The 12,074-nt window shown below is 34.6% G+C and overlaps 1 protein-coding gene across 6 annotated transcripts in view; it reads right to left on the bottom strand.

Moving 5' to 3' along the window:
• The window catches only part of RELCH (RAB11 binding and LisH domain, coiled-coil and HEAT repeat containing), a 121,958-nt gene that overhangs the window by 87,595 nt on the left and 22,289 nt on the right, over positions 1 to 12,074 (bottom strand). For 5 of the 6 annotated variants that reach the window (XM_067698902.1, XM_067698901.1, XM_067698900.1 and 2 more), the window contains exons 3-5: positions 7,257 to 7,328; positions 7,091 to 7,146; positions 6,873 to 6,986 (exon numbers count right to left, since the gene is read on the bottom strand). In XM_067698902.1, coding sequence (XP_067555003.1) covers positions 6,873 to 6,986; positions 7,091 to 7,146; positions 7,257 to 7,328 — 242 coding nt within the window. The remainder of the gene's footprint in view (positions 1 to 6,872; positions 6,987 to 7,090; positions 7,147 to 7,256; positions 7,329 to 12,074) is intronic. The other variant, XM_067698903.1, reaches the window with a different exon arrangement.

Raw genomic sequence — 12,074 nt, forward strand, 5'->3', positions numbered from 1 at the left:
TCACTCAGGCCGGGGGGAGGGAGGGGTACGAATGTGGGGCAAACCTGCAGTGGCAGCGGACAATGTGACATTGCAGCAGTCTGAGGCGCGCCATGCATTCTCCCGGGGAAGTTGTCCCTGGATCACGGGACCCTGGCAGTGGTGGGCTGCACAGGCTCCTGGGAGGGGAGGTGTGGACAGTGACGTGTGGTTGCACACAGGCTCCTTGGTGGCGGCAGCAGCAGCCTTAGCGTCCCATGCCTGTCTCTGGGGTCCGCACTGATAGTCGCGTCTCACACCCATCTCTGGAGCTCCTTTAAGTGGTGCCCTTAATCCCCTCTCCTCGTGCACCAGGAAACAAGAGGCAAGAAAAAGTCTCTTGCCTCTTCGGCAGGTCCAGACTTTTTCCCGGACTCCCTCCCGGCTAGCTGTAGCGCACAATCCCCCTCAGGCTGTGTTCACGCAGCCAACCCCAGTCCTCTCCCTGGGATCCGACTGAAGCCCGAGCCTCAGCTCCCAGCCCCCGCCCTCCCCAGCAGGTGAGCAGACAAGCCTCTCGGGCTGGTGAGTGCTGGTTGGCACCGATCCTCTGTGCGGGAATCTCTCTGCTTTGCCCTCTGCACCCCAGTTGCTGTGCTCTCCTCCGTGGCTCCCCCCCTCCGCCACCCGCAGTCTCTGCCTGTGAAGGGCCTTCCTAGTGTGTGGAAACCTTTCCTCCTTCACAGCTCCCTCCCACTGGTGCAGGTCCCTTCCCTATTCTTTTGTCTCTTTTTTCTTTTGCTCTACCCTGGTACGTGGGCAGTTTCTTGCCTTTTGGGAAGTCTGAGGTCTTGTGCCAGCATTCAGTAGGTGTTCTGTAGGGGTTGTTCCACATGTAGATGTATTTCTGATGTATTTGTGGGGAGGAAGGTGGTCTCTGTGTCTTACTCTTCTGCCATCTTGAAGCTCCTCCCCTGAAATTTATCTTTTCCTTATTGCTAATATCCTTCTCTTTTTTTTTTTGGCTGCGTCAGGCCTTAGTGCGGCATGTGGGATCTTCCGTTGTGGCACACGGGCTTTTCATTTTGGTGCTTGGGCTTCTCTCTAGTTGTGGTGTGCAGTTTTTTTCTCTCTCTAGTTGTGGCGTGCGGGCTCCAGAGTGCATGGGCTCTGTAGTTTGTGGCATGCGGGCTCAGTAGTTGTGGTACATAGGCTTAGTTGCCCCGCGGCATGTGGGATCTTAGTTCCCTGAGCAGGGATCAAACCCACGGCCCCTGAACTGGAAGGAGGATTCTTTACCACTGGACCACTGGGGAAGTCCCCTTATTGCTAATATCTTGAAAATTCAACATAATCATAATTTTATTGTAATGTCAAAGTGTATATTCCAATTGAGAAAACATCCTGGGAGAAAACATCCTGGTTCTAGAGTGTGAGAGGCACCATCTCGTACTTGGAAAATAGGGGAAACAGTGTCCTCAGTTAAGAGACAAGTGTTATTTAAAGCAAAAAGGATATTCTGAGAGAAGTTGAAAATACACAGAACGCTTATTTACAAAAAAAAAAAAAATTCACATAGCACAACAGAAAGAAAGAATAGAAAGTAAAAAATCATAAAAGAAAGAACTGGTAGGAGGGAAGCAAAGAACAGTAAGACAATGATTGCATGCAGATAAAAATATGAGAAAACTATCAATAAATATTTACGGAGTTTTACTATACTTGCAGATACAGAGATGAACAAGAGATCCTTTTAGCCTCAAGAAACTTATAGTCTAGTCAGGGAGACAAGAGATAATTGCAGGTAATGATAAGTGCCACTAAGAGGGTAAAATCGGGGTATATGATCAAAAATAAAACAGGGCAAAAAGTTTTACACTTTGTCTAGAGACTAAACAGAGGAGAGTGAGGGCTCTATATAGCTCTGCTTTTAGGTCATTTGAAATTAGCACTAAATGTTGTTTAATGGTTAAAGAACAGGTTATTGATGAGCATTTCCACTGCCTTTCATAAAAAACAGCTTTACTGAGGTATATAATTAATACACAATAAACTGCATGATTTAAATCCACGAGCTAATTTAAAATGTACAATTTGATAAGTTTTGACATCTGTGTATACCCCTGAATAGATCACCACAATCAACAAGATTAACTTGTTCACTCCCAAAAGTTTTCTTGGCCCCTTTGTAATCCTTCCCTCATTCCTCATAGGTGCCCTGTTCCTAGGCAAATACTGACCTGTTTTCTGTCACTGTATAATAGTTTACATTTCTTAGAATTTTTTATAAATTCATACAGCAAGTACTATATTTGTCTGTTTTTTTTTCACCCAAATTAATGATTAAGGATTTTCAGACTGATCTGTGTTGTTGTATCTGTCAGCAGTTCATTCCTTTTTGTTGCTGTGTAGTATTCTACTATAAGGATATATTAAGATGTTTTATTCAACCGCCTGCTCTTGTATATTTGGGTTGTTACCCTGATTTTAGCTACCATAAATAAAGCTGCCGTGAACATTGTGAAGGAGTCTTTGTATGAACATATGCTTTCATTTCTTTTGGATTTTAATATCCATGAATGGAATGACCAGGTCATATAGTTGGTGAAGGTTGTAACTTTTTAAAGAAACTGCCAAAAAGTGTTCCAAACTGACTGTACCAGTTTGCATTCTCACTAGCAAAGATGAGATTTCTAGTTACTCCACATCTTTGCCAAGACTTGGTACAGTCTCAGACATTCTATTAAGTGTTATGGTATTCTCATTGTGACTTAATTTGCATTTCCCTAATGACTAAAGATGCTGAGCACCCTTTTCATGTGCTTATTTGCTATCCATATATGTTCTCTGTTGAAGTATCTGTTTAAATTTTTTTGTCCATGCTTTTAAAAATTGGGCTGTTTTCTTATTATTCAGTTTAGAGAGTTCTTTAAATATTCTGGATAAAGTCCTTTATCATATATGTTACTTGCAAATATTTCACCCATTTATGGCTTACCTTTTCATTTGCTTAGAGTGGCTCTCAAAGAGCAGAAGTTATTGATTTTGATGAGAACAATTTTGCTGAAGAACACCATACTTTTGGTGTCATATATAAGAAATCTTGGCCTATCTTCCAAGGTTGCAATGAATTTTTTCCATGTTTTCTTCTAGGAGCCTTATGGTTTTAGAAGTTAAAGCTATGATCCATTTGAATTAATTTTTGTAGATGGTGTGAGGTATGGTTTGAAATTCATTTTTGGAGGTCTACAGATATCAAAATGTTCCAGTACCAATTATAAAAAAGACTGTCCTTTCTGAATGAAATTTACTTTGCATTCTGTCAGACATCAAAAGATCATCTATGCATAAATTAATCTCTTGACTCTCTATTATGTTCTATTGATCTATTTGTCTACCTTTATGCCAATAAGATACTGTCTAAACTACAATATCTTGAAGTCAGGTAGCTGAAGTCCCCCAATTTTGTTCTTCTTTATTAAAGTTGTTTTGGCTATACTATGTTATTTCCATATGAATTTTAGAATAAACTAATTAATCTCTACAAAAAACACTGGTGAGATTTTGATTGGGATTGCACTGAAAATACAAATCAATTTGCTGAAACTGACACTCTGACAATATTGAATCTTCTGATATATGAGCACAATGTATCTCTTCATTTATGTCTTCTTTACTTTCTCTCAGCATGTATAATAGTTTTTAATGTATAATCCTTTATCAGATTTATCCCTAAGTATTTCCTATTTTTTGATACTTTTGTAAATGGTATCTTTAAAAGTTCAATGTTTATTTGTTGCTAGTATACAGAAATATGATTCACTTTTGTTTACTGATCTTGTATCTTACAACTTTGCTAACATCATGTATTAGCTATAGTATCTTTTTTTTTTTTGGCCCTGCCACATGGCATGCAGCATCTTAGTTCCCCAAGCAGGGATTGAACCCACACCCCCTGCAGTGGAAGCGTGGAGTCTTAACCACTGGACTGCCAGGAAGTCCCTATAGTATTTTTTTTATGTAGTCCACAGGATTTTCTACATATACAATCATGTTACCAGTGAATTTAGAGTTTTATTTCTTCTTTTCCAAAATGTGTGCCTTTTATTTCTTTTTCTTGCCTTGTGTTGGCTAGAATCTTCAGTATGATGTTCAGTAGAAGTAGTGAGAACAGATATCCTTGTTTTATTCCTTATCTTTTATCATTAAGCATGATGTTAGTGATAGTTTTTCTGTAAATATCTTTTATGAGATTGAGGAAATTCCTCATTTCTTTCAAGTTTTTATGGGAAATGCATGTTATGTCAAATGCTTTCTTCTGAGATAAGATTTTTTTCTCTTTTAAAAAGTTTCTTAAAATGGTGAATTACAGTGACTGATTTTTGGATTAAATCAACCTTGCATTCCTTGGATAAACCATTTGGTCATGATGTATTAGCATTTTTACATATTATTGGATTTGATATAGTAAAATATAGAATTATATAGAATTTCTGCATCCAATTCACAAGGAAAATGACCCTGTATTTTCTTTGTTTGCAATGTTTTTTATCTGACTTTGATATCAGAATTATTCTGGTCTCATAGAATGAGTTTGGAAGTATTCCCTTCTCTTCAGTTTCTGGAAGAGTTTGTGGAGAAGCGGTATTACTTCTTCCTTAAATGCCTGGTAGATTTTACAAGTGAAGTTATCTAGACCTAGAGTTTTCTTTGTCGGAAGGTTTTTAAGTACAAATTCAATTTCTTTAATAAATACAAAGTTCCTCAAATCTATTTCTTCTTGAATGAGCTTTGGCAATTATCTTCTTTCAAGAAAAGTTGCTCATAACATTCCCATTTTATCCTTTTAATATGAGTAAAATTTAGGGACTTCCCTGGTGGTCCAGTGGTTAAGTCTCTGTGCTCCCAATGCAGGGGTCCTGGGTTTGTTCCCTGGTTAGGGAACTAGATCCCGCATTCCGCAACTAAGAGCCCGCACGCGACAATGAAGGTTCCGCGTGCTGCAACTAAAGACCCAGCGCAGACAAATAAGTAAATAAATACTTTAAAAAAGAAAAGAAATCCAGTGGTATATATTTAAAAAATATATAATAAGTAAAATTTATAGTGATATAACCTTGCTCATTCCAGATTTTGATAATTTGCTTCTTCTCTCTTTTTCCTAATGAGTCAGGCTAGAGGTTTTCCAATTTCATTAACCTCAAAAACTCAGTTTTTTATTTTATTAGCTTTTCTCTATTGTTTTCTGTTGCCTATATCATTGATTTACACTCTCATTTTTAATATTTCCTTTCTTCTGCTTACTTTGGGCTTTGCTTAGTTTTCTTTTTCTAGTTTCTTAAAGTAGAAGCTGATTTTCATCAATTTGAAATCTTCCTTCTTTTATATTATAAACATTTTGGTGTCATAAACTTTCCTGTAGCTTTAGCTACATCCTGCAAATTTTGATGGTTTTGTTTTCATCTTCATTCAGCTCAAAATACTTCATAATTTCCCTTTTGATTTCTTCTTTAACTTATGTGTTATTTGGAAATATTTAAAATCCTCTTAAATACTGACTTGCTTTATCACCTACATCTATTTAATAGATATAATATGATCTATTTTGATAAGTGACCCATACGTATTTGAAAACATGTATTCAGCTATTGAAAGATGAAGTTTTATAAATTCTACTTATGTAAAGTTAGTTGACAGCATAGCACAAGTGTTCTATATCCTAAATGATTTTCTATTACCTTATTCTATCAATTATTGAGAGAGCCAGCTTGAAACCTCCAGTAATTTCTGCCTTTTAATTGTAAGGATAGATCATTTATATTTAAAGTGAGTATTGATATGGCTGGGTTTTAAATCTGCCATCTTGCTATTGTTTTCTGTGTGTGCCATCTATTCTTTGTTCCCTTTTTCTTCTTTTTCTGCCTTCTTTTTGGCCTCTCAATGTTTCTCATATATTCAACATATTTCTTATTCATTGTTTAGTTGATCATTAACCTAAATTTGTGATAAAACATGATTAACCTGAAATATAATCACAGTATAACATTATTTATATTAGGTAAATATTAGTTTAATGTCTTTTATATAGTTGAGTAAAACTACCATTTAATAAAGAATAACTATATATTTTATTAAATTTAGTTTTTGCCAAATACATTACAATAACTGAGGGAGTAACTGTACTGCTATCTTCCTTAGAGAACTTCTATTTTTGCTACTTTTATTTTTGCTAAATGATCCATGGGATAGTTTATGGACCAATGGGATATACCTGATTTAAAATGATAGCTCCTGATTTCTATACAATACACTCCTTGGTATTTACTTTACTAAGGTACAAGATTCAAACTGACCTATTCGCACTAAGAAGTCAAAATATTCCAGAGTTACGAGATAACACTAAACAAAGCATCATTTCTTTTCCTATAAGATTTTATCAGTAAAATAATGAGGTTCTAAGATTGGCTCCTATTCAGAGACACAACTTATATTCTCTTATTCAAAATATTCTCTCTTAAATGCTGTTATCTATCATCTTAATTATTATAGTGTTACTGAAGAGGTTTTAGTTAAACTGAATTTATAAGTACACATTAATCTGTACTACTAAGTAAATGTTTTAAAGTTAAAAAAAAAAGCACATTTTATAAATACGTGGAAATATGAGTAGATTACATAGTTATAAGGGGAGTTGTAAAAAGCTCCCTGGAAAGAATGAGAAGTCTTTATGTAGAAAGAGGAAATCTATAAGCCAACAGAATACTAGACTGGGAAGCCTTATGGAATTTTACAATATGTACAACTTTTCGAAAAACTAAAGAAACTAGATAAAAGAGAAAATAAGTATATTATAAATTAAAAAGGAAACAAATCGTCACTTATTAAAAAAAAAGAAAACCGAAAAGAAATTGTACCTGATCATCATTTTCATCTGAAAAGGTTATTGATGTCAGCTTGTAGTTATTCTTCAATAAAAATTCATTGACTAAGAAGTTTAGAGCTCTCTTTTCAAGAGGTTTGATTGGCTCCTAGAGATAAATAAAAGACAGATACAATACTGTAAGTCTTCTTCCTTCAATACTTGTGCTACCATTTCATATGGAAGATACTTTTAGATCTGTCATTCACCCACCTGAATTTCAGGACTTGATTTGTAATTTTTTCGTTCCTGTAAAGGAACTTCGTGTTCTGGTGGAAGAAAATATGAATAATATTTTACTATTTTACATTAGAAAATATCTCAGCTACTTCTACATTGTCAAAGTAGAAAATGTCTCAAAAAAGTTTATGTACACCACCTGCAGCCTTTGTCAGGTTGGCTCGGAGGGCCTGAATGGTCTCCTTGGCTTTCCGTAGTTCAAACTCCAGGACTGGACAGGGATTTGGAATAAACACACACAGGCATCCAACCAAGAAAAGGGAAACAAAAATAAAAAAATAAAAAGCAAGGATGGGTATGAAAAAAAAATACAATTTGTATTGAAAACAGAAAGCATGCAATCTTTATGAAACTTGTGAACGCATGCAGCAGAGTTGATTTGCAAGCAAACTGGTGAATGTTTTCCATAGTTTTAGAATACAGGGGACTACTGATCAAATGTTCCAGCTGTCTGACAAGGAATAGCTCTATTTAAAAGTAAAATCTATGGCATACTCTCCTTTAGGTAAATAAAAATCTTAGTAATTTAGGTGGTTGTGTTTCACTCAGTCTAGGTAAGAAATGTAATGGAATGTTTTCAGGTGACATAATTTTAGGGGAAAAGACAAAAATTAGATGAAGTCCTAGCAAATACACTTAAAGAAAATCTTAGGATTAAAAAAACTGTATTTTAAAATGCATTATCTAGAATAATGTTATAAATCAACATACAGAAACATTAGTGAATATAGTCCTTCATTAAGATGTTGAAAGAACAGGGTTTAAATATTTAACAAATGTGGGATGCCTATCAATTTTTCTACAAACAAGTATGTCTTCTATAAACAAGCACAGATATGTTAAACATATATCTAAAAAAAAGTTCTGAGGGGGTTATTTTAGGTTTCATTTAAAGCCAAAGGATAGAAATAGTTTGTCTTTTAATTTACAATTAAGATCATTCTAAAGCAAATGATTGAGTACAATTCTACAAGTGTGGTAATCTAAGGATACTGAGTAAATTTAAGTAGAATTTCAAAGTTTCTGACAACTCTTCAAATAGATATTTGTTCATAGTAAGAGGTACTAATGAAACTTAAAGATTTCTCCTATTACCACAGAGTCTGATTATAAGATAAACATGAATACTGAGGAGACATTTTAATGAGCTCTTTAAAATGTTTCATCATGAGCAAGATTTAACTATATGTGTCTTTGCTGGGAATTTTCTTTAAAATATATAAATACTGCTCTGAAGAAAAAGCAAGCTTACATGTGGGGGAAAAAAGCCATTTGTGTGAAGTAAAGCTCTGAGAAAATTAAGTGATCTTTGTCACAATTGGATATTTAAAAAAATTATAATTTAAATAGTTCTGCATAAAAATTAGCAAATTTAACACTTTAAAGATGCATTTTTTCCTCATTGACTAATAAACAGAATAAAGAAGATGGCAAATGAAATGCTATCAGAGACAACAAGGCTATAAAAATATATGGAAAAAATAGAATTCACTCAGTTTGCATATTTTCATTAAAAACTTAAGATGTAACTGAATCACATCTGGTACATTAAAGCCAATTATTTTGATGCACAGAATTTCCCTGCAGCAACACGGAAGCACAACTAAAAATCAGATGACATGTATGTGACTATTTCTTTTTTGTTAGTCAGCAATGCTGATCTGCAAATATTTCTGTGCAACAAAGTTAAAACATTTCCTAAAACTCAACACTTCTGGAAACTCTTAGAGTTTGTGTTTAAAGTCAGACTGCACACATTCAATGTGTTAGGTAAGTACAGAATAGGTTTACTTTTCTTTTTATTTCAAAACTTTAGGTAATTTATTTTGATTTAAAAGCACTTAACTATACCACAAGCAAAATGAGTATACATATTATGCTTCCAGAATCACTTACAATTTACTAACATATTACAGAACAATTGCAGATCAGAAATGCCCTGCACCAGAATGAAAGAAATATGAAAAAAATAAATTAAAAAAAAACTGGTTAAAACACAAACTGTGAAAAAAACTCAGATTCAACTGGTGAAAGTTTAGGTGACCAAGAGCAAAACACTAAATGATCAAGGCACAGAAAGCCAGAAAAACCCATGTCAGACGGCAAGAATTTATATTTTTATGCACATCTACACATACATTGCCAAATGTCATTAAAAGGTACCAATGCTCTGGAAAGATAGTGCTTATCAAAATGAATTCACTCTGCTGCATGTTTCTTAATATACAATATAGACTTTAAAAGACAAAGGCATATCTTTGAAGCCATAGCACATCTCTATAAAGGCACAGTATGATCAAGTATTTGCAGTTATGTGAGAAAGTTTCACAAGAAAGGTCTGAACAGCTATATTTACACATATATAAATTTGTCACTTCTTCATTAAAAAAATATTGGATTAAATCTCAAAATTTATTATCCTGTAAAGAGATACATTGTACCAAGCAACCTCCAAGTATTTTTCAAATATTATAATTCTTCATAAAAATGTTTGAAGAAGTACATGTTTTTAAAAAACACTGTAGGAAACAACTACCAGCCTGCTCACTCCACTATTCCAACCCTCCACTAGCCCAACCCTGCTGAATGCAATTTTATTGGAACTAAAGTAATCGCAGACATAGGTATATTCTAATACTGCATATTACAATCTTACCAAAATATTTAATGACTAAGTCAGTATAAGCAATTCTAGATTAGTTGAGATAGTTATTTCCTAAATAGGGTTGGATAATACTGGCATTATATCAGGGGTACTTGAGAGCTTCAAGATCAGGTGCTGGTGACTTGGGATATTTACAATTGACCATGTCGAGACACCAAAGGTGCAGTGTTAAATTTCAAAGCAGAAAGAAATATTGATTCTTTGTTGCCCCAACTAAATATATTACTAATATTATCTTGAAATATTTGTTAGTCTTACTTCTTTTGGCACAAAACTCAAAATAATACATATTTTAGATCTTTCCTATAATACTGATCAGAATATTATAGTGGTAATAAAATACCACTTCCCCATCCTTAATACTTATTTTATTATCCCAGGAAACGTTCTAGGAAAAGAGGAAAATTCTCATAAGAATATGAATTAGAATAAAAATAGATTCCTAAAATAATACAAAAATCCCCAGGCAGTACCATCACCACTCCTTCTGGGTTTAGAGAATGCTCCCTGCCTATTACAGACCTAAGAAAGGTAGAGGACTGTTACGCATGACCTAGCAAATAGTGAGAAATAAATGAAAGGAAGCAAGATGCAATCTCCGTGGTTTGTAGACATTTAGTTTTCTATATTCTTCTGAGGGGGAAAAGATTCCTCCTCCTTAAACTTTAAAAGAAGAAAATTCTTCCCATTATTGTTCCTCCTGCTCAGGTTCTCTTACAGATTCCTCTATCATTCATCTCAAAGTTGGTGTTTCCCAGAGTGTCCTCCGTGGTCCTTTTCTTATTCTATATACTGGGATGATAAACATTTCACTCTTACAGTTTTACTCTCAACAGTACTCTTAAGATTCAGAAATCTTTAAACTTCTTCCCCAAGATAAACAGGGTTACCTGTTTATCAACTGAACATGCCCACTTGAATGTCTCATAAATTTTGAATTTGATCCTATCTAAATGAACTTCATCATCTTCCTCTCAAATCTGTCTTCCCTCCTCCTGCAGTATCTCTTCATTAAGGGCACCACTATCTACCAAGAGGCCCAAATAAGAAACCTGGAGATTACTCTTCACTTACCTCTTGCCCTTACTCCCACATTAATTCAATGTCAAGCCATAATGATTCCAGCCCTTGAATCCTAAATAACCATTCATCTCAATTGTCTCTGCAATTGTCCTAGTTCAGACCTTTATGACTTATATAAATTTTAACAATTTACAACTCACATCAAAGGCTTGTTGCCCTTAAAAGGCTTGTTGGAGCATCTATCCTATTTTAAATCATACAAAACCATAAATAAGATTTAAGTAAAGTTGAAAATAAGAAAAACAAAAAGTACTGCAAACAGGAGGTAAAGATATTTGTACTAAGGAAAAATATATTATAATAAGACAGATAGGCTTATTTAATCCTGATAAAGCTGGATATGTATGCTGCAGCCCAACAGCTAAGGAATGAGAGGGCTACTGATGATGCTTCTTACCCAGGGGGTAAGGCCAGGTTAACCCACAGGCAAAAATTTGAATTTCATTTTAGAATGTTTACTAGATTACGTAGGCTTAAAAAGGCTTCATATGTCTACTTTGTTGTTTATTGTTCCCAGAACAGTATAATACCTTGAATATAGAGGACTCAGCAAATGTTAGTTGTATGAATGGGCATTCCAGTACTTGATGCCATATCTAATAAATCTAAACATCAGTGATCTTACCAGCATTCAGTAGTGTCTTTCCCTGCAAATTGGAAAGAACAGTTTCTGCAGTTCTCTAGATCCCAATACAAAAATTAAGGTATGAACTAGAGAAGTAATACAGTAACAGGTAGAGGTATGAGAACAAATAAAATCAGAGACTCTGATGCTAAAAGATGGATCAGGTGAACCTGAGACAGGGATACAGATGGTTCTAAAATCAACAAGTTCCTTATCACTAGTTCCAAAGTACTGAACATTTATTTGTATTACAGATATAGACAGGTTTTAGTACAAATTCCTTGACGGCAGAAACTCTATTTCATGCGTCTGTATCTAGCGCCTAACATAATACCTAATATGTAGCAGATGCTCAAAATGTCTAATTAAAGAATGGCAATCCCAATATCTAGAACATAGATGTCCCTTGCTATCTTGAAGAAAACTTGAAAATTTAACAGCTACACTGTATGTACACTGTACAGCTTTGTTTAATAACATATAGAAAGGCTTTTACTAAAAAGTCAGTTAAATTAAGCTCATTTTGGTTTGGTGTCTACTAAATTCAGAAGTGGAAAATATTTGAAATGAAATGCTTTTGAAAT

Source organism: Pseudorca crassidens, chromosome 12 (assembly GCF_039906515.1).
Source record: "Pseudorca crassidens isolate mPseCra1 chromosome 12, mPseCra1.hap1, whole genome shotgun sequence".
Taxonomy (NCBI): domain Eukaryota; kingdom Metazoa; phylum Chordata; class Mammalia; order Artiodactyla; family Delphinidae; genus Pseudorca; species Pseudorca crassidens.